This window comes from Leucopleurus acutus, assembly GCF_964270905.1.
Source record: "Leucopleurus acutus genome assembly, chromosome: 3".
Lineage (NCBI taxonomy): Eukaryota > Metazoa > Chordata > Mammalia > Artiodactyla > Delphinidae > Leucopleurus > Leucopleurus acutus.
The window spans coordinates 69,421,496-69,441,846 of NC_139145.1; the positions used below are offsets into that span (position 1 = coordinate 69,421,496).

At 40.9% G+C, this 20,351-nt stretch overlaps 1 protein-coding gene across 7 annotated transcripts in view; it reads right to left on the bottom strand.

Moving 5' to 3' along the window:
- ISOC1 (isochorismatase domain containing 1) overlaps positions 1-20,014 on the bottom strand; it is a 31,495-nt gene extending 11,481 nt beyond the window's left edge. For 3 of the 7 annotated variants that reach the window (XR_014326096.1, XR_014326097.1, XM_082836300.1), the window contains exons 1-5: positions 19,412-20,013; positions 9,402-9,521; positions 9,099-9,302; positions 7,365-7,481; positions 1,781-1,888 (exon numbers count right to left, since the gene is read on the bottom strand). Coding sequence is in view for 4 of the 7 variants with exons in the window: in XM_082836300.1 (XP_082692426.1) it covers positions 1,781-1,888; positions 7,365-7,481; positions 9,099-9,302; positions 9,402-9,521; positions 19,412-19,714 (852 nt within the window). In the remaining 3 variants the exon portion in view is untranslated. Of the gene's footprint in view, positions 1-227; positions 1,889-7,364; positions 7,482-9,098; positions 9,303-9,401; positions 9,522-19,411 lie in introns of those variants that run through there. The other 4 variants (XR_014326098.1, XM_082836299.1, XM_082836301.1 and 1 more) reach the window with 4 other exon arrangements.
- Positions 20,015-20,351: the final 337 nt, after the last annotated feature.

A 20,351-nucleotide genomic window follows, 5' to 3' on the forward strand; every position in this document is an offset into this window, starting at 1 on the left:
AGCCATAGGAAACTGACTCAAGTTCACAGAATTGTTTCAGCCGTGAAAAGGCTTCATTGGGGTGGTGTTTCATGAGAGGAAGGGCCAGGACTCGGTGGAGGAAAACAGGTGATGTTAGTTAAATCCTTGCTACTCATAAAGTATGGTTGGTCTCTTCTGAGCAGGGCTGGTAGAAACTGGCTTTTTTTTTTTTTTTTTTTTTGGAAATGCAAAATGTCAGGCACAGAAGCCAGACCTATTGAACCAGAGTCAGCATTTTAACAAGATCCCCCAGGTGATGTGTATTCATATTAGAGTTTGAGAAGCACTAGGTTAAATTTATTAAAAACTATTTTAAAATGTGTAGAAATCTTTGATTCTTCTTTTTTGACACACAAGTTTGCTGGGAAAAAAATTTAAACATAACCCTAAGAAGAATGCTAGATTGCTGTTTGTTACACTGACCAGAAAAAAAAAAAAAAAAATTCTACTGCTCTTAAATAAGAAGGCCCTTCAATAAAATCCATTTACCCCCATGGACAAAACATTTTCATTCTTCAAAAATTTCCATGAGTTGAAAGATTACAAATGTCAAAAATTTTACACCTTTAAATAAATATTAAAATCCCTGGAAGAGTACTCAAAGAGCCATGCTGTGGCAGACAAAAGAACTTCATTCACATAATACGTTTTCTTTAATTACTTTAATATAAAAGACACCAATGTTTCACATTTCACATAATATTTTTTAAAAAGTTTTAAAACCCTATAATAAGTATTTAATGAAAATAAATTTATTGAATGGTAGTAATGACTGCAAAAGCAATACTACCAAATGATTACTGAGGCCTTTTGCACTAACAGTAATTGGAAGGTAGGTGGAAAAAATTTCAAACAAGAATATGGATGTTTTAAAACTACATTTTATCCAGCCTTTACCTTTTTGCTAAATCTTGTGCTTATTAGATGTATTCAAGATGGTTATAAAGCTATTCAGCTAAAGTAATACTTCAAAGATGTTAAAACAGCCCTCCATTAATGATATGGTGTTGCAAATCCTCCCATCTGTTTACAAAATTAAAACAAGCAATGAGCGAATGAGTCTTTCCGGGTAAAAGATTCAGTTAAAAAAGAGAACATTAACAGAGAATCAGTGATGATGAGCAGAATAAGAAAATTAGCATAATTAAGAAAGATATGTAATTATTCAACATAAGTTTGTCCGGTTAAACCAGTGCAACATAATAAATAACTTAACTGCATCGTGAGCGGAAGGGGTAACACGATCCAGAGTCCTGTTTTTAAATTCTCGTTTAATAATCCTATTTCAATCAACCTGTAAAGTAAAAGCACTGAATCCACATTAACATTGTAACATACATCTTACAATAAGACAAAAGTCAAACTATTACTGGGAGATCTTTGTCTTTAACTGTGCACAATTTAAGAAAATTTCACAAGAGTGTGCACTTTTGAAAGTATGATCAGTGTATATGGTATAGAGAAAACAGGCACCTCCATTATAATTTTTTTAATAAATAAAAGCACATTAACATAAGAAGAAGGTAAGCAGCACCTAAAACCTTTGACATCTGTAACTAAATGCTGGTACCCAAACGGTCTAATTGGTTAAGTTTTACTAAGAGGCGCAAAAAAGAGCCAGTTTTTGACTTAACGTTTTAATTCTACTAGAGACATGAGCTTGTCCGGGCTTACAGTCCTGTCACCTGATGGTGAGTAGCACACCCGTTCTTCACATGTCTTATACTTTGGAAAGCAGACCCGACTCTGGAGCACTCGCCTTAATTAGATTCTGAATTTCCTTGAATTTTGGATGATCTTTATCAGCCACCAGCTGTAGCAGAACGGCTTCACTTGTAGTCACTATGATCCCAGTTCGAGCAAGACGCTTTAAAAAAAAAAAAAAAAGACAAATGAAGAAATTAAGCATGAGAATGAACACTGTATTAAAACAGCAAAAAGCATGCCAGGACACAATGATTAGTGTCCTCTATCAAAACCATGGCCCTTAGCCATACCATCAAATTCAGAGATGAGGAGAGATTTCAAACTAGCCACACCACAAATCCTTTATGATGGTTCTCAATATTAGTAATAAGGACTAGAAACAAGTAAAAGAGAATAGGCAGCCAATATTCTCACTTGCCAATATTCTCACTTATATGCACCAGGGACACAGAGGGAAATCAAGGCTAAGGACTGTAAAACAATGATTCTTAAGTTCTTTTTTTCCTCTCTCCAAATATCTGACATTAAACTGCATGCCCTTCCCGTAAGTAAGAAATGTTGGTGGTAGAGGAGCCTCATGTGAGGTTTAAGAATGTGCCCCTGGACGACAACAGAACCGCTACCATTGCCACCATTGTAAGCTTTTTAGAATCATAAACAGGAGTATAAAATTTAAGGTTGTATAGAGTTTCATTGACAGGTGAAAGAACATCCTTGCCAAATTGTTCCAGTGGAATCATAATAAAGAGCTAAGGACAGAAATCTCAAGGAAGGGGAGGAGGGAAAGGGAAGGAGGAGGGCAAAGAAGAGAAAGTGGAGAAGAGGGTGGGAGAGGGGAATGGGAGGAGAATTCTAGAGCAGAGATCCATTTTCTGGATGTATTTATCAGAAACCTCAGGGAAAATAACAGACCAACTGTTTGTTACCCCAAGCAACATTCACTGTAAGAGCCTTAGAAGATGAGGTGGTTAGACACGATTCCTATGCAAGTTAGAGGAAAAGACGTGGATCAGTGTCTCGTCATAAAGGGAGTCACCTGAATAAACAGGACATCCCAATGGAGCCAAAGTAAACCCTTCAAATGGCTGCAGATCCAGAGACCCAACCTTCCCACTGGCAGACTCTTCCTTTTTATCCCCAAGAATGCAGAAGGGAGTGTAAGCCATAGCCTACTTATCAGATAGCAAGCTTGGACCTCAAACACCAGCACAGGAGTGTGCAGAGCAGGCTGACCACAGCTCTGGAGAAATGAAAAAACAGCAGAGGGTTACATAGGAAAGAGGAAGAAATAAGTGAGGCTGCTAGTGTCCTTTATGTTGGGACAAATCCCAGAGGATGAGTCATCACTGAGTTCTTTAAAGACATCTGGAGACTAATTTCCTCCTCCTTGCTTTTCAGTCAACTCCTGACTATCGTATCAAACCCTCAGAAATCTCAAAGGACTGTGTGCTTGCTTCAGACAGCAGGGTGGGGAATAAGACTAGCTGCAGCTCGGTGCCGTGAATGTCCAGCCATCCAAATGCAGCTCTCTCCCTGGCTGCCTGCCTTCCTTACTGCTCCCTGTTGAATCAACGGACTTTCAATCAGTCAGTCTGAATCTGAATCATACTTTCAATGTCTGTGAAAGTGCCTTTTATATTCCAAAGTGCAAACAAAGGTCAGTTCTCAGTAATCTTTCTAGTTCCTTCATGAGGCAGGAAGGACAGAAAACTGTTTCCAGGTCTGAGGAAGAAATGTGATGACCCAGGAAGAAGGCAGCTTTTTTCCATAGTGCTCTCCTGACCAGACTAGAGCAGCACCGGATCCACCCTAAGCCAGCAACCCTCAGGGATGCTGTGAGTCCGTACACTGTGGCAGGGGCAAGCTGGGACACTAGAGGCACACAAAAAAACTTCAGTAAACAGAAACATAAAATTATTTAACTTCAAGACAGAGATATGCCCAATATTGATTGCATTCGAAAGTAATCAAGCCAAGAACCTGTGTTAGGGGAAGGCATGGCTCACGCCTTTGCTAAGATTGCAAAGTCTTTAGATCAGACTAACAGATCTTCCCACGGTGCCTTCCCAGCCCCAACCCAGAAGGGTACCTGAGCAGAAAGAGAACAGCAGCACTTTTTCCAGACACCGGCAGGTTCCTGCCCACCACCTTGAGCTATGAGGACACCTACAATACTGGTCCCACACTCACTTTATCTCCTGGCTTTAGAAGGGGCAATTAAAACTCCAGCTGTTTAATGCAAATGGGTACACAGCTTAATAGGCTTCCTGAGTTCTTCCCTTACACTTGCAAAACCAGTCCAACTAGGCCAAAGGAAAGGTTACTCTGACCCACACACCTAAAAATGCAAGAACACAGAGCCAAGATGGTCTCAGAGAGGGTGGGGAAAAAAAAGACTAAACCCATTAAATTCCCAAGTAACACTAACAACTCCCCAGAAGTACAAGGACATCAAGCTCATGAGACGGTTTTAGTCTATTTTATCTCACATTTACTCTACAATTGTTAAGTTGAAAGAAAAATGCCTGACAGATGGTAGGTGCTCAAAAAATTTTGTGGAATAAAGCACACACCACAGATCCTGGCAGAGAAGTTTTAATAACGGTAACTATAAATCTTATTAGTACAATGGTCTTAACAGGCAATATGGGGAGTCTCAGGAATGACCTTAAGTAGTTGCGTTCTCAAGGAAAAAAAGAAGGGGAGCAGACCAGACCTCTATTTCACTTTCATAGTCACAGAAGAAAAAAGGAGACTTAACATTTCTCCCAAGGACTGAGGGACTAAAGCACCTCCATAGCAAATTAAGACTAAGAGGAAAAATCTGAAATGTGGCACACACCTTCCCCCATCACCACCTGACCTGCTTCTTCTCTCCCTTTCAACCTCAGCACTGTAAGGCAAGGCAATGCTGGCTGCTCCAGGCTCTTCCAAATCCACCCCAGACCATATTCCTTCCTTCCCTCCTCAGAATTTCTCAGGACTAGTCCATTCTGGCTCTTGGAAGCTGATATATGCTTATACTTTTCTGATCAGATGAACTTCATGAAGACAACAAAAACAAATAATAGCTACAGTAAAAATAAAAGCAACAGCTAACATTTGAGTGTTTACCATATCAGACACTGTACTAAGTGCTATCGATACATTATTTCATTGATTCTTCACAAAAATCCTCCCACGTAATGACTATTATTTCTATTTCACAGTCGACAAAAAATTAATCCATCAATCTAAGAAAGAAACAGATGAACCTATTTGCAAGGCAGGAACAGAGACACAGACTTAGAGAACGGACATGTGGACACAGGGGTGGAAGGTGAGGGTGGGCCGAATTGGGAGATTAGGATTGATATATATACACTACCATGCATAAAACAGATAGCTAGCAGGAACATGCTATAAAGCACAGGAAGCTCAGCTCGGTGCTTTGTGACGACCTAGGTGGGTGGGAGGGAGGTCCAAGAGGGAGGGGACATAGGTATACATATAGCTGACTCACTTCATTGTACAGCAGAAACTAACACAACATTGTAAAGCAATTATACTCCAATAAAAAAAAAGGAAGAAATGGAAAATTTTATTCAAGCCAAAGTGAGGATTATAACCTGGGAACAGCCCCTCAGAAAGCTCTGAGAACTGGTCCACCCGTTAGAAGTCAAAGCACAGTTACATAAATTGAGACAGAGGGCTGTACATTAAATGACCTATTATTGACAGTTTACATAATCCAGATCTAAGTGCCATTGTCGTGGGTCATGTGACCCTTTAGAAGATCAAGAAGGAATGTTATCTTTTAAGGGGTTGTCTGCTCTTTATGGTTGAGCACGTATTTCTGCTGATGGGAGGTTTGGTCGATGCATACTTTAGATACACAATGCACAGTAGGGAGGAGAGAGGAGGCCAAAGGGCAAAGAAAATTTTTTCATGTTTAAATTTTTCTTGTCTTGCCATAAAAATATGAATTTTATTTCACATCACCAATGAGAAATCGGAGGCAAAGATATTAGGTAAGTTGTCCAAGGACACTAATTTACAAAATGCCGGAACCTGAATTCAAACCCATATTACCCCTCCACTGTTTAGACTCCTCCTAATCAGTAAGATTACAGACTACCTCCAAAAGAATGAGGCTCAGATGGTAAAATGGCTGTTTTTATTCTGAGTCTTGGTAGAACACAGAACTGCCAACAATCAAAATTTTCTGTAATAAATGGCATAATAAAGACATCTAAAAAACGAAAAGGACAAAAGTTCTTGAAATCGCTTTACAAGCAAGGAAAATTTCTGGTTTTGTATGTTCTTAGTTTTTCGCTTCCTTGGAAACACTTCAAGTTCTGGACCTCAGCATTACCATAAAGGTATTCAAAGAAGAAAGGAGCTGCCTGCCGAGGTAGTACGGATCTGACAGTGGAAGTGTTTAAACTCAGATTACTAAGGAAATTTGAAAAGTGGAAGCTAACTATGACTGTAAGAACAGCTTAAAGATCTCTGCTGAGAGGGGAAGAAGCAACACTTAGTATCTAACCAACCAGAGAACCCAGTAGTCCAAGTGGACTTGAAAATAGTTGAATAAAATAAATAAAACCATTTCCACCTATAATCGCAAAATAGGACTCACTGCTCAGGAATAAGAGAAGGGATGGCCAACCAGGGCCTTAAAACCACTGCTGCTGACAGCTACCCGCCTGCTTCTACATCAGCCCTCCCCACTGACTTGAGTCTCCTTTCTTTCCTCTCTTTCTTATTTGCCCAACTCACCACCCTAGGGAACATTTTAGGCTAGAGAGGTGAGTGAGCAATCCTACAAAGAAAGTGGTTCACAGGTCAGCTTATGCATGGAACACTGGAGGGTCTCAAAAAAAAAATCTACATTTCCCATTCTCAATAAAAATAATCAGTTAAAAATTCAGCAATTCAATCCAGATTGACATTACTTTAAAGCTATTATAGAATTAGAATTAAACATGAAAGAGAGAGATGCACAATGCGGAGTGAAGGTTCAAAGGATTAATTGTGGGAGTTTGTTTTTCAACAGTCTCGGAATAGGCAATGCTTACGTAAGGCTGCTGTTATGCAACACTGATGAAAGTCATCAACTCCCTGACTCTGAAGTATATCTTGACACTCCACGCAGAGAGCCATTAAACACTGTGTGTGAGTGGTGCCCACAGTCAGAGACACACCTCCTATCCCCAGAAATTCAAGTCTGAGGAAATCTAACAAGTGGCTGAACCAGGCTTCGGCCCACCATACCCTAGGTGTTGGCTAGACCCTGGACGAGTTAAGCCTAGGTGAACTGTTGTTAATTTGCAAATCTTTCAGTAGTTCAGAGTAAGCTTACTGGAATACCTCTTAGTTGATGTGCAAAACTAGCAAAGTTACGAAAGAAGATGTAAAGGAGCATTTGGCATCACTAGACATCTAGAAATAAAGACAGAAGATGTAAAACAGGATATGATGGTGAGACCTCAGAGGTTTGTCGTGCGTTGTAGAAACCCCGGAAATCAGCCTGATTGTTGTCAGACCAAGCTCAAATTTAAGAGGTAAATCTTTCACTGCTGTTACATGTTTGATACTCTCCAAATTTACTTGCAAGCCTTGGCTAATGATTTATTTTAAAGTAAGACAATTACCTCAAGAGCAAACATCCTGTCCATCATGCTTCTCGACGACGTGGCATCAGCAACAATATGAACCTCAATACCTCTGCCAACGAGCTCTAGAGCCGTCTGTTGGATGCACACATGGGTCTAGCAGGAAAGTAAAAACCATATGTAATAACGTGGTAAACTACAAGTATTTTACAAATGTGCAGCAACACGGTAGAGCAGAAAGAGCACTACAGGTCTAATGGCCTTGTCCACATCTAGTTTTGCCTCCAACTCACTAGTGATCTTGAGCACAAACAGCATTTCTGGCTTTGGCTGCCTCTTTGTTAAGTCAGGGACTGCATTACATCAATGTTCTTTGTACTGGGAACCTTGAACATATTCTTAGAGCTCTGTGAGTACTTTTTTTAAAGATTTTCAGCTATGTCATCTGGACGACCTTCATATGGCTGACTACTACCACTCAGTTTTGATGCCACTCGCAGTTGGGTTTATTTCTGTATTCACACCAAGTGCCTAACACAAAGAACGCGTTTGCAGTACTGCCAATTGAGATAATGGTGGGAAAACTGAGTTGTGGTAAGGCACCCAGTAGTATAAAGGTAAGCCAAGTTAAAAATAACTTGTAGCACAGGCAAAAAATACCCAGTATACATCACCAGAAAATGAATTATACAGATTCCATCTTTGTAAGTATGAACTTGTAACAATTCATCAGCAGAGAATAAAGAGTAAAAACATGCTCCAACAATAAGTGGATTATATAACCAATGAAAGCAGATTTTAATAATGCCAACCAACCTTATCTTCATATGACAAGAGGGCTGTGGAGAATTATCAACTGACAACTCATTAAAATGAGCACTGGAGGACTGCTCAAAGATGATTTTGATTAGACATGAGGTCTAATGATGAACAAGCAAGAAAAGTGCAAAAGTCAGCATTTGGTGTGACATATTTATACAAATAGGCTTCCTTTATTTTATCATTATTTAAGTCAAAATACAGAAATATTTTATATCTAAACCTGAGGCTATTAAAACCTACTACTCTGAAACCTACTATCAAAACATCATGGATGTCTTTAATATTATTTGGATTTCACTGTTTTTATGGTTTTCATAATTTTAAAATTTTAGTTCAAGAGGTGTTTAAAAGCTATGAATAAATACTTATATTCTGTTTCTACATGTCAAAAAAACAAACCAAACAAAAAATCATTTTAATCAGCATTAGGAATCCATGAGTATTTTTTTTCCTTTAAAAAAATAGGTACACATGATTCAAATGTGAAGGACAATGAATTACATGACTTCTAAGGTTTTTCTAAAACAAAAACATGACCAAGGTGAGCTCCTATAACACATAAATAAACATACTGTCTTTGGTGAAAATGTGTTCCAAAAGTTGGGGTTCAAAGTAAAGGCCCAAGAATCTATCAACCTAGATTCAAATGCAGCTTCATCTAACTTTAACTAACTCTATGACCTTGGGCAAGACACATAGCACCTGTGTTTGAGTTTTCTCACCTACAATATGAGACCAAAAGTACTTAGCTCAGAGGATTGCTGTGAGAGTTCAACAAATTAATATATATAAAGTGTTTAGATCAGTGCCATGCAAGTAGTCAACACTTAAAAACTGGTAGCTATTTACTATCAGATACCTACATGGTATTCTATATACAAAATTACATTCTGGAAATAACAAGTTTTCTACAAATGATATCGTGTCCAAAACAGAACAAGAGGTACTCACTTCTACTCCAAATAACACAACACTCCTGACTCCAGGAATCTCTGCTAATGCTGCTTCTACTTCTGGTAATACCATTGAAAACTTGGTCTTTGGAAGTACCAGTTTTACACCCGTTAAATCAATTTCTTGAACAGTGCTTCCAAGACCTTTAGGGTACTGTTCTGTTACAATAACTGGAATTCCTAAAATCCGGGCCCCTTGTAACTGGAGGAAAAAAAACACACAAAGATAAGTAGCAATATACATATGTTTGTGTATGAATCATGCTTTAGCAAATTGGAAAAAATGAACAAGCAAGCATACCAATCTCTGTCCCACACTAATAATATCTCCAAAATACTTGATGGCTGGTCTGAACCTTTCCTGCATATCACAGCAGAAAAACACAGTGCTTGAAGGTGTAAGATTTCCCAGGGTAGTAAGCTGAAGAAAAAAGAAAAAAAGAATGATTTAGCATTTGTTATACAATGACATTTATTTTCAGCTGGAGGTCAGTAAAGAGAGAAAAACATTCCTACTGTTTGACCCATTAAATCCATTTCTACAACTATTGTCTAAGAGAAATGATATGAATAACAGGAAAAAAAATTATGCCCAAAGATGTCCACTGAATTGTTTTTAATAGTGAAAATTAGAAATAAACCAAGAACCAACAATACAAAAATGATTTCACAAATTTTAACACATTCACATGACATTTTTTAGCCTATTAAAATAACGTATGTATATGTTTTCAAAACATGTGCACCATCTAAGAAGAAATGCCATAATCTAATGTTAATTTTAAAAACAGAGCACAGTTCAATAGTATTTCAATAATGTAAAAATATGAATAAAAAGTAGAAGCAAATATATGAAAATATGAACACATGGTTATATAGTTAGGGATGCTGATAACATTTTTTCTTAATACCTTTCTTTTATTTTTCAAATGCTATTTTAAAACATTTGCTAAATGTTATTTAAAAAGATGTATTACTTTTATAATAAAAAACAGTAAAAAAACTTAAATCTGTTGATGGCATTGCTTACAAGAACAAAGAATAAAATTTAAATAATCTGTAGCAAAGATTATGGAACAAAAAACTAAAAAAACAGAAACAAATCTAGATATACTGCTATCATCAACACAGAAATATTAAGTTGGTATTCTCAAGAATAACTTCTTAGACTTCAAATAAAATGCAATGAAATGATGCCAAGCACATCACCACTGTCAAATGGAAAGACATAAATTTGACATCTGAATTCTTACACATATTTATCACAATCAGGAAAGTCAATGAATTAAGATGAAAACTGGGTATTAGATTACCATGCTTTATATTAATTGCTGTAGTTAGTCTATTATAACAACTTGGGCCCAATATGGATCTACCAAAAAGGGAAAAATCACTGTTGAATACAAGAATTTAATTCTTATAAGTCCATGGTACTTTTCTTTCTACCTTCTCAAATGAGAGAAAGCTCTGGAAAGGATGCAGTCTGATCATGAATGAACCCATGCCACTACTCTTACTAGGCACCCTGTAAGTCTCTCCTCTAATTAACCTAAACCACCCACAGACAATAATTACTCATAATTTTATAGAGGAACCTGAGTCCTGATTACATGGTGGTGGCTTCACCACCAGCCTGGCCCTAGACTCTGCCTTAGTATCTGTGCACATGGCATACTCCCAAGAAACAGTTACTACAAGAATTAAATGAATCATCAAAAGGAATCTTTTATCCTTAACAGTATGACTGTTCTAGTCAGTTTGCACTTTTATTTATCTGTGTCCTGGTCTGAAGGACTCCAGCACCTTAATCTCCCTCTGGTATTAACTCTATAGGTGCGCACTGATTAACCATGCGCAGTCCAACACCAAGTTCATGTCAGAATGCGAGTGCCATCTTTAATTCTAACACTATGTGGAGGGTTTTCCTACTCTGCCAATAAAGTACGTTTAAAATAAATATTCAGGCTGCTTCCTTACTTAAATTTTTAATGCAAGTACCATGCTTCCATTTTGGTCATTATCAAAAGCAATGAGTCTGATGTATAGGTAAGTACTTAGGGTACTTGGTTGAAAACCAGTCACTATGACCATGTATCTTAAATTTCAGTAAACATTAAATCTTGGCTCAAAAGGCTTAAAATCCATATATATATATTCTTTTAGAAATTTGAACCAGGGGTCCCTAGTCATCTACCATGTGTTGAGGGGACACTATGAAAAGCAGTTTAGCTGTAACTGTCTTGTTTCAAGTAACTGTAAGGCACCTTAGCCATCTTGCCATTCTACCACATGGGAATACCAGCAAGCAGGCAAAATAAAACTCCCAGGCAGTTGCCCAAGTATGCTGGATGGCCACGCACTAACACACAACCGACACTTGCTTCGATCTCCAGCTTTCAGATCTTATCTCAGACTGTACTGACTAACTCTGTATACATTCCTAACAAGTTTGGTTGTCTGGATTATAAATTAACACAGGATTGGAAACAGCAAATCTGAAAGGGAACTGCCGAAGACAGACAAACGGATAGCAACAAGAAATGACAGCTGAGGAAGAAACGATTAAAAATACAATAAAAGCAGATCAAAACTCAACTAGTTCTCAGTCTAGACTCCAATGAAGGAGTAACAAGCTGTATATAAGTTATAAATTGGGACAAAATCATTTTATCACACTCATTAAGAAAATAAGTTACATAATATTTTAGGACTACCATATAAAATGGTCAAAATACAAAAAATTGGGATATTTAAAGGAATAAAACCTTACCTACTCAGAAATCCTAGAATATTCAGACTTGTGGTCTCCTGGGGTCCCTGTTACCTGGTGCTTCCCTATACCTCATTTCAGCTGTGAGGTATCTGTTCTAGGCAGGGGACCACATCAGACGTATGTCATATTAGACACAGATGGAGGAGGTCAGAAAATGCAGCCCTGAAATCCTTAGCACCCTGCAAATCCTTTCTAGTAGAGGAATTCATCATCTATAAACCTTCAGTTAAAGAAAGAAACCATAGAGATAAGCAGGTGAGGCATATTTTTATGCAGAAATGACTGGTTATAATTTCATGAAACAAAAATGCCTTAGACATTCTCCTCTCCAGGGGTTGACATCCCCTTGAATATGACCTGCACTTAGTAATTTGCTTCTTCAGAGTATAGAGGGAGGGTAATGGTGAACACGGCCACAGCCAGGTGATCAAGATTGAGGTAATCCATGGTGACAGTATTCAGCTTTGATATATGATGAGAATGACCTTCATGATCTTCCTCTCAAAATCTCACAACCCTGGTTGAAGCATGAGGAAAACATCAGATAAACCCAAAATGAGGTCATTCTACAAAAATATCTAATCAGGACTTCCCTGGTGGCGCAGTGGTTGAGAGTCCGCCTGCCGATGCAGGGGACACGGGTTCGTGCCCCGGTCTGAGAGGATCCCACATGCCGTGGAGCGGCTGGGCCCGTGGGCTGTGGCCGCTGAGTCTGCGCATCCGGAGCCTGTGCTCCGCAGCAGGAGAAGCCGCAGCGGAGAGAGGCCCGCGTATCGGAAAAAAAAAAAAAAGGAATAAAAAATATCTAATCAGTACTCCTTAAAACTGTCAAGGTCATTAAAAACAATGAAACTCTGAGAAACTGCCATAACCCACAGGAGTCCAAGGAGACATGACAACTAAACATAATCGGTATCCTGAATTGGATCCTGGGACAGAAAAAGGACATTAGGGAAAAGCTAGTGAAATCTGACTAACGTGTGGCGCTCAGCTTATAGTAATGTACCAATGTTGGTTCCTTAGCTGTGTCAAATATGCCACAGTAAAGTAAGATGTTAGCAAGAAGGGAAACTAGGTCAGGTATAAAGGAGCTAGCTCTCTGTACTATCCTTTGCAACTTTGTTGTAAATCAACACTATTCTAAAATTAAAAGTTGATGGAAAAAGAAAAAAGGTCTCCCTATGCCATAGTAGTAGGGGGAAAAGATGCTACTTTATGAATAAACTCCATATCTTACAAGACAGAAAAAGGAGGATTTGAGGCTACCAAAACAAAAAACAAACAAATAAAAAACTACTGAGAAACTCTAACCAAACCCCCCATCCACCCCAAATCCACATGAATTTCAGTAATTGTTAAATTACACACTGACTCTATAATTCAGGGACTTCGTAACTTGACTCAGAAATTCCTCTTAAACCAAAACCTTGTACATAACTAAAGTGCTGCTCATTGTCAAACATGCTGCAATTGCAAGATAGCAAATTAAAAGTGACCTTGACCAAGTGCCATCACGAGTAAAAGCGAAGCAATTACAGATCAACACATATTCAAGAAGTATGAAGAAATCACATATAAAAGTAAATATGTGTATACACACACACCTTCATATATTTATACACATAAATCCCTACACATACACATATACATAAAAAATACGTATTTCAATATACATATTTCAACACAAAAAGCTGATCACAACCAATGGCTTCCTCAAACAACAGTTTAAGAGATAAATGTCAAGTATAAATTTTTTGTCCACTTTCTTAAGAACTGTCTTAGCTGGCATTCAACCTTAGATTTCACATTCAAAAGATTCTTCATCCCCAAGTCTCATTATTACCACAGTCATAACAGTATTTACCCTCCTTCACTTCCACATGTGCTCTGACCATTTTCTAACAATGGCTGCTACATCTGCAAGGAATCTGCTCCTCCCTTGCTCGGTTACTCAGGACAGGCACATACATAGTGGCTGGCCTTGCTTAGTGATACATGGTGCCCCACTTCTGTTCTCTCCATAAACGTAATGCATGGTGAGTGTTGTATGTTGAATGGTGTGCTCTAAAATTTATATGTTGAATTCCTAACCACCAGTACTGTACCTCAGAAAGTGGCCTTATTTGGAAATAGTCACTGAAAACATAATTAGTTAAGATGACGTCATACTGGAGTAGAGTGGGTGCCTAATCCAACATGAGTGGCATCCTTATCAAAAGGGGAAATCTGGGCACAGAGAAGGCCATGTGAACATGAAGGGAGAGATCAAGGTGACATGTCTACAAGCCACACAATGCCAAAGACTCCCAACAAACCACCAAAAGCCAGGAGGGAGGCATGGAACGGCTTCTTCACAGCGCTCAGAAGGAACCAAACCTGATCTAAACCCTCCAGAATTATGAGAAAATAAATTTCTGTTGTATAAGCCACTCAGTCTGTAGTATTATACTTTGTTACAGCAGCAAACTAGCGAACGACTACAGTGAGTAAACTGTACATCTTTAGGAATGATTAAAGTTTGGAATTGTAAATGTGATGTTTTCAAAATTTTAGTAGTCTGTTATAGTCACAATATAGGCATGATGTGCTTGGGAGAGGGGTCTAGAAGGGGATATGAGGTATCATTATTTCACTGAGAAGTGTTTCCAAGGAAACCCGATTACCACAGGCATAGTAAGGCTTTGTTCCAATACTGACTCAAAACAGAGGTCTGTGACATGACTCTCCCAGGTTACAAGAGTGCCTACACAGGACAGCCCAGGCGCATTAGAATCTGAGTCCAAATGTCAATTTCACTAATTTCAATTACATGAAATGCAGCAAATCATTAACATCTCCAAACAGCTGCTTCTTAATCTGTAACAAAGTAATAAAAATAGTGGCTACCTCACAGGGCTATTTCAAGGATTAAATCAGCTTCATGTAAATCAATCAATAAATGTATTAGGTTATTGTGTATCCCTCCTATAGGAAACATACGCTCTGAAGGTCAGCACATGTTAAAAATAGTTCTTCTGTAATGAGGTTAAAATACCACTTACTACTAAAATCCCTTATGAAAACAATAAATATACAGAAAGAAATACTGATATTGCCTAACTTATGTTAACCTAGTCTACAGAATTAAGAAATGATTCATAAAGTGGATTTCTAAATGTCACCAAAAGACTGACAATTACATGATCTGCTCCTGGCAAAACGGTTTGGGGCTTTTTAATTTAGACTACAAAAGAATATTTATTTCACTCTTATTTTACAACCTACTCACCTGCTGTAAGCACTAATGTCACTTGCACTGAGGTTACAACTCCAGAGAGCTTTCTAACTGCCTAAGGGAAGCCAGCCAACTCCATCAATTTCAGTGTTAAGGACGATGGATTTCTTTAGACTGTACCTGAGGTTGGAGTGAAGGTGAAGCTGGCCAGATCCCAGGAACACAGTGATATCTGAATCTACTTTGGATTCCCCTTGGCAAACTAAATGACAGAAAAAAGTTCCAAACACAGTTTGGAAATTGTGTTTAGCTCCCACTCAAACACAGTTTATTTATAGGTAGCCTCTAATGTATCCACAAGAGGCAAAATGTGTACAATGCTTTGGGCAGTAATCTGCAATGTTAAATTCTTAAAAAGTGGGCGGGCAGACAATGTCATACCCTCAGGATCCAGCTGTTTTCTCCAGTGCCCCTGACACTGTGCGCCTCCCAAGATAGTTCCTGCCTGCTTCTCTAACTCAAGAGTTCTGAGCATTAGCTTATCTACCTGCTCCTCCTACACGCTCCACAGTAAAGGTTCTGAAATCAAAAATCACCACCTTCCGGGCTTCCCTGGTGGCGCAGTGCTTGGGAGTCCGCCTGCCGATGCAGGGGACATGGGTTCGTGCCCCGGTCTGGGAGGATCCCACATGCCGCGGAGCGGCTGGGCCCGTGAGCCATGGCCGTTGAGCCTGCGCGTCCGGAGCCTGTGCTCCGTAACGGGAGAGGCCACAACAGTGAGAGGCCCGCGTACCGCAAAAAAAAAAAAAAAAAAAAAAAAAAAATCACCACCTTCCAACTAGCAAGCCCAAGGGACACCCAAGTCCTTTCCTCTTTCTTTCCAAACCCTGCCTTCTCTCCCTTCCCACCATGTACTCTGGGGTCTCTTCTAGCTATAAAACATCTACACCTCTGTTTAAAATAATCATAGTACTAATAAACTTCCAAGAAGTAAAACCTGGAGCAGAATCCCTTCCAAATTAACTACCTCAGGAAAAAGTCGAAATAACCTTCCCAGGGAAGCCCTTATCTTCTGCCCAGACGAAGCTGCCAGAGCCTTCCCTCCTACATACCGAAGTAAAATCCTCTCGCTGGTGTCATTCTTACTATGTCCTTTCCTTCCTCTCTTCTACTTGGGCTCTGCCCAAGTGTCCAGGGTTGAATTCTCCGTTAGTTAAAACTTGGGAAATACCTTGTGAAAAATTAACACTTATAAGTCATGAAAATGACCTAAATTCCCACTGTATAATCCTCTCATTTACATTTCTTCCCCTGCGTCTCAAAATTCCTTAGACTTCAAGCATTTTGACAAGGCTGAAGACTCATAAACCGTGCTTGAAACATGAGCTGTCTTCAGCTACCTGAGCTGTCGGCAGACACTCGGTCACTTGGACAGAATATTTCAGAAAAGAAGACACTAAAAAGTTACCAGAGCCTAATATTGGCAATGGGGGTCTTAAAGATCAATCCCCACAGAACCACTAACCAACCACCAGCGCAGACAGTGTGGCACAAGCAGCCACTGTGTTTTACAAGGTCACTAGCAACGTCAGTCAGAACAAGCGTGAAAGCAAACTCGGACCCCTGTGTAAATTAAGAATACATTCTAGAATATTTTGTATGTTAGCCAGGGCCACAGAGGCTATAAGGCCTATTCTTGGAGAAATAATAAATGGCATTATTTAAGCTGTGGATTACATGTGGCCAAACATGCTCTTCATCCCTGCCTCTGGGAGAAGGGGCCTATACCCAGAGCATGGCCTCACTTGACAGGCCACCTTGAGTCTTGCTGAGTGACAGGCATCTGTTCCACAGAAACAACGAATAGCATCAAAACAAATGCTGTTACAAGCTCAAGTTTGCGGCTTGTTTTCCATTCTGCTTGCTATTTTCATTAAGCATGAAAAGAGAACATAAATGCTATGGCCAGCTGTAGGACCTTCACACGCTTTGCCATGGAACCTCAGGCAATTTCCTACATGTTCTGCTCTTTGGTAAAACGAAGGAGTTAGATTACTAGGTACGGAACAAGAATTGGGTCTTACCCATGTTTACGTTCACTGGGCCAGGCACTTACAGCTGCCACTCAAATGTGGAGTGAACTCTACATTCTCATCCAGCCAGAAAATGTCCATGTCTCTAGGATTACACAGCCAGGTTCCAAAAAAATACAGTAAAACGGTCATGAAAAGAAGTATCTTCCCTTTTTCTTCTGAGAATATCCATACACATACACACACACACATATATATCTCTCTTCATATAAATAGGTATCAGAATAAGTATATGGATATATATGGTATGTGTGTATATTCCTCCACATTACCTATTTTTAAGCTGGGGGAGGCACCTGGCTGAAGAAGTCAAGCTATTGTGATTACTAAAATGAAAGAATATAAAAATATTTTTAAATACTTTAAAATATATAAAGTATCCTATAACAGATGCTTAAGAATTATTGGACTATTTAGTGGGGAAAAAATAACATTTTTAAAAGAATGGGACAGAGTAGTGATATTATCATTATTATTTTAAACATCACCACAAAAAAATAACTATATTTTATCTCCAATACCAAGCAAAAGACTTCAAAAGCCACATGTGACCTGAATTATATAATGCCTTTTGAGAATGAACAAGACATTTCAGGTATATACAAATATTTCATTAACTTCTAAACTGATAAGTTAAAAAGAGTTCTCAGATCCAGGCTTTAAATTTTTCAAAATAAGAAATCCCATTGTTGGGGGAGGGGGAAGTCTTAAAGACTTGGGGAGGGTGCTAGTTTGGCATAACATCTTATTAGGTAACAGCCCACTCTCCCTCCCAACCACTACAGGAAATGCATCACAAAGAAGTCTGCATCCTCAGTAAAGCTCCAGATCTCTTCAGCTAGTATTTGGATTCTCCCCTTTATTAATGGATTTGTCAAAGGTGCATTCAGCTTCTTCCATATTTTGGCAGTAATAATCTAAACAGACTGACAAGGAAGGCTGCAGAGAGGTGTCAGCCATGAAAACTCTTGAAGGCATAAAAATGGGTGGTAGTAAACACGTACCAACCACAACTCTCCCAAGAGCAGGGCAAATTCTAGGGTATCAGACACCAACTGCCTCCCTTTTGGCTCTCCAAGGGTTGACCACAGAATCTCACAGCCTTTGCCCTCTGGTTAAAGTATCTGCTTTGGAAGCTTCTGGCCTTCCTTTGCTATCACTTGCTGGAGTAATAGCAAACAAGACCAATTCCACAGACAACTACAAGTGAAAAACAAACAAACAAAAAAACCACCAAAAATTATAGAACAGTCCTCAGAAAATGACACCTGAATATTAAAATGCCTTCTAATCCTGAATCCCACATTTCAGTTGGGTCTTCCAAAGAAATGGCTTACCGGTTTCTCAACCAAAAAAAATGGTGGTGGTGTAGTACCTAAAATACACCTTTTGTTCTTGCTTTTCAACAGGATAAATCTTCCGGTGAATCCTCTGAGCTGAGCATAAAAAGTACACAGGAGGCAGATCTGCGCAGTATTAGAGCACAGCTTTTTAAAAATATTAAAAAGGCATAAAATAATCCTCAAGTATGACAACTTTTTCTGCCAGCACGACCAGGAAAGAATGGTCTAGCTAAAGTTGGGTATTTAAGAAGGTGCTGCAGTGCTGAGTCAAACGACTTTTTCAAGGTAGGCAACGTATATATGTAATCAACAGATTCAGTTTACAGTTACTTGGAAGAGGCTAAACAAGGTTATTTCACTTAAGGTTAGGAAAGACTTAAGATCAAAGGAGCAGAAAACTGGGGAAGAGGATGGGTGAAAGGATAGGACTCCTGAAGTTTGTGTTTCCGCAAGTGGTAAACACAACTCCGGGAACAAACCCTGAGGCCGATACTCCCCCACAATCTCCTTTCCCCGGTTCTGCATCAACCCAAATAAAAACAGCTTACTCTGCACAGCCCTTCGGTTACGCAGGAGGCTAGGACTCGCTCCCGGCACACAAAGCGGATGCGGGCGGCTGAGGACCACACACGTGGGGGCGTTCGCGCGCGCCGCCAATAGCCGGGAGGCCCACGCCCCGTCCCCAGCCGAGGACAGCCGGTGACCGTCACCTTCGGACAAGCGCTTTCGCTGGGCCATCCCGGAGGCTTGCGACAGCGGCACGGCCCTTCCCAGCGGGCGCGGTGCGCAGGGCCCGCCGCCGCGGGGCACCTGAGGAGCGCCGCGGGGACGGGGACGCACGGGGACCGGGAGCTGCGGCTCGGCGCGCGGCCCTCCCGCGGGACCCACCTGGATCTGCAGCGGCACGAGGCGCACCTTGCAGCGCTCGCTCACCGTGAAGCCCTTGGGCAAGTCCACGTACTGGCCCCACTCCTCCGCGAAGAGCTGCACCACGAATTTGCGGTGCATGTCGATCTGGTCGCCGTACAGACTGAGGAACTTCTGGATGAGCAGCTCGTAGCCCGCGCCGTGCGGCACGGCTGAGGGCCGCGCGAAGACCGAGAAGCAGAAAAGCACGGGGACCGTGCCCGACGGCGCCCCCAAGCCACCGCCGCTGGGGAGCGCCGGGACCGCGGGCTCCGCCGCCGCCATGTTCCCCGAGCGTCTGCTAGCTCCGAAACCGCGAGGCGCAGGCACCGCCAGCAGCCGCGGCCCCGCCTCCTCGCGCCGCCTGTCGCCAGCTCTGGAAGGCGAGGGGGCGGGTCCTGGCGGCCGCGGCTCCCGCGCCCTCCTCCATGCCCGGCGGAGGGCGGACCCTGCGGAGGGCCTGGCTGTGGGGCTGGCGCCCGGGCGAGCGTCCCTTCCAACTTCCGGCGGCGCGCGGCCCCTCCGGCGGGCCGCGAGGGGCCCGGTCGCCTCACAGACCCTCGACCTGCCTGGGCTGCCCGGTGCTCTAGTCCTCAGAGATGTGTGGCCCGCCTTCCACCCCGCTCCGCCCACCGTCGAGCGGTGTGCTCCGGAAGTTTGGGCCTGTGCTTGGGGACACGGGGCTGCCCGGCTAAAACTGCTGGGAGGCGTTACCTGTCGCTCTTGTTCAGAGGCAGGCAGTACTTGAGGACGGCGGCAGTAATCTTAAAACCAATCGGGCAGGCTGATCGATGCTAAGAAGAGTGGTGGGAGTCGATGCTTCCTTAGGAGGGCCATCCGAGACTCAGAATTTCATGTTTTTCCACTCCATGAAACACAGTTATCTCTCTAGTCGTGGATTTGAGGTCTTACCCTCCCTTTA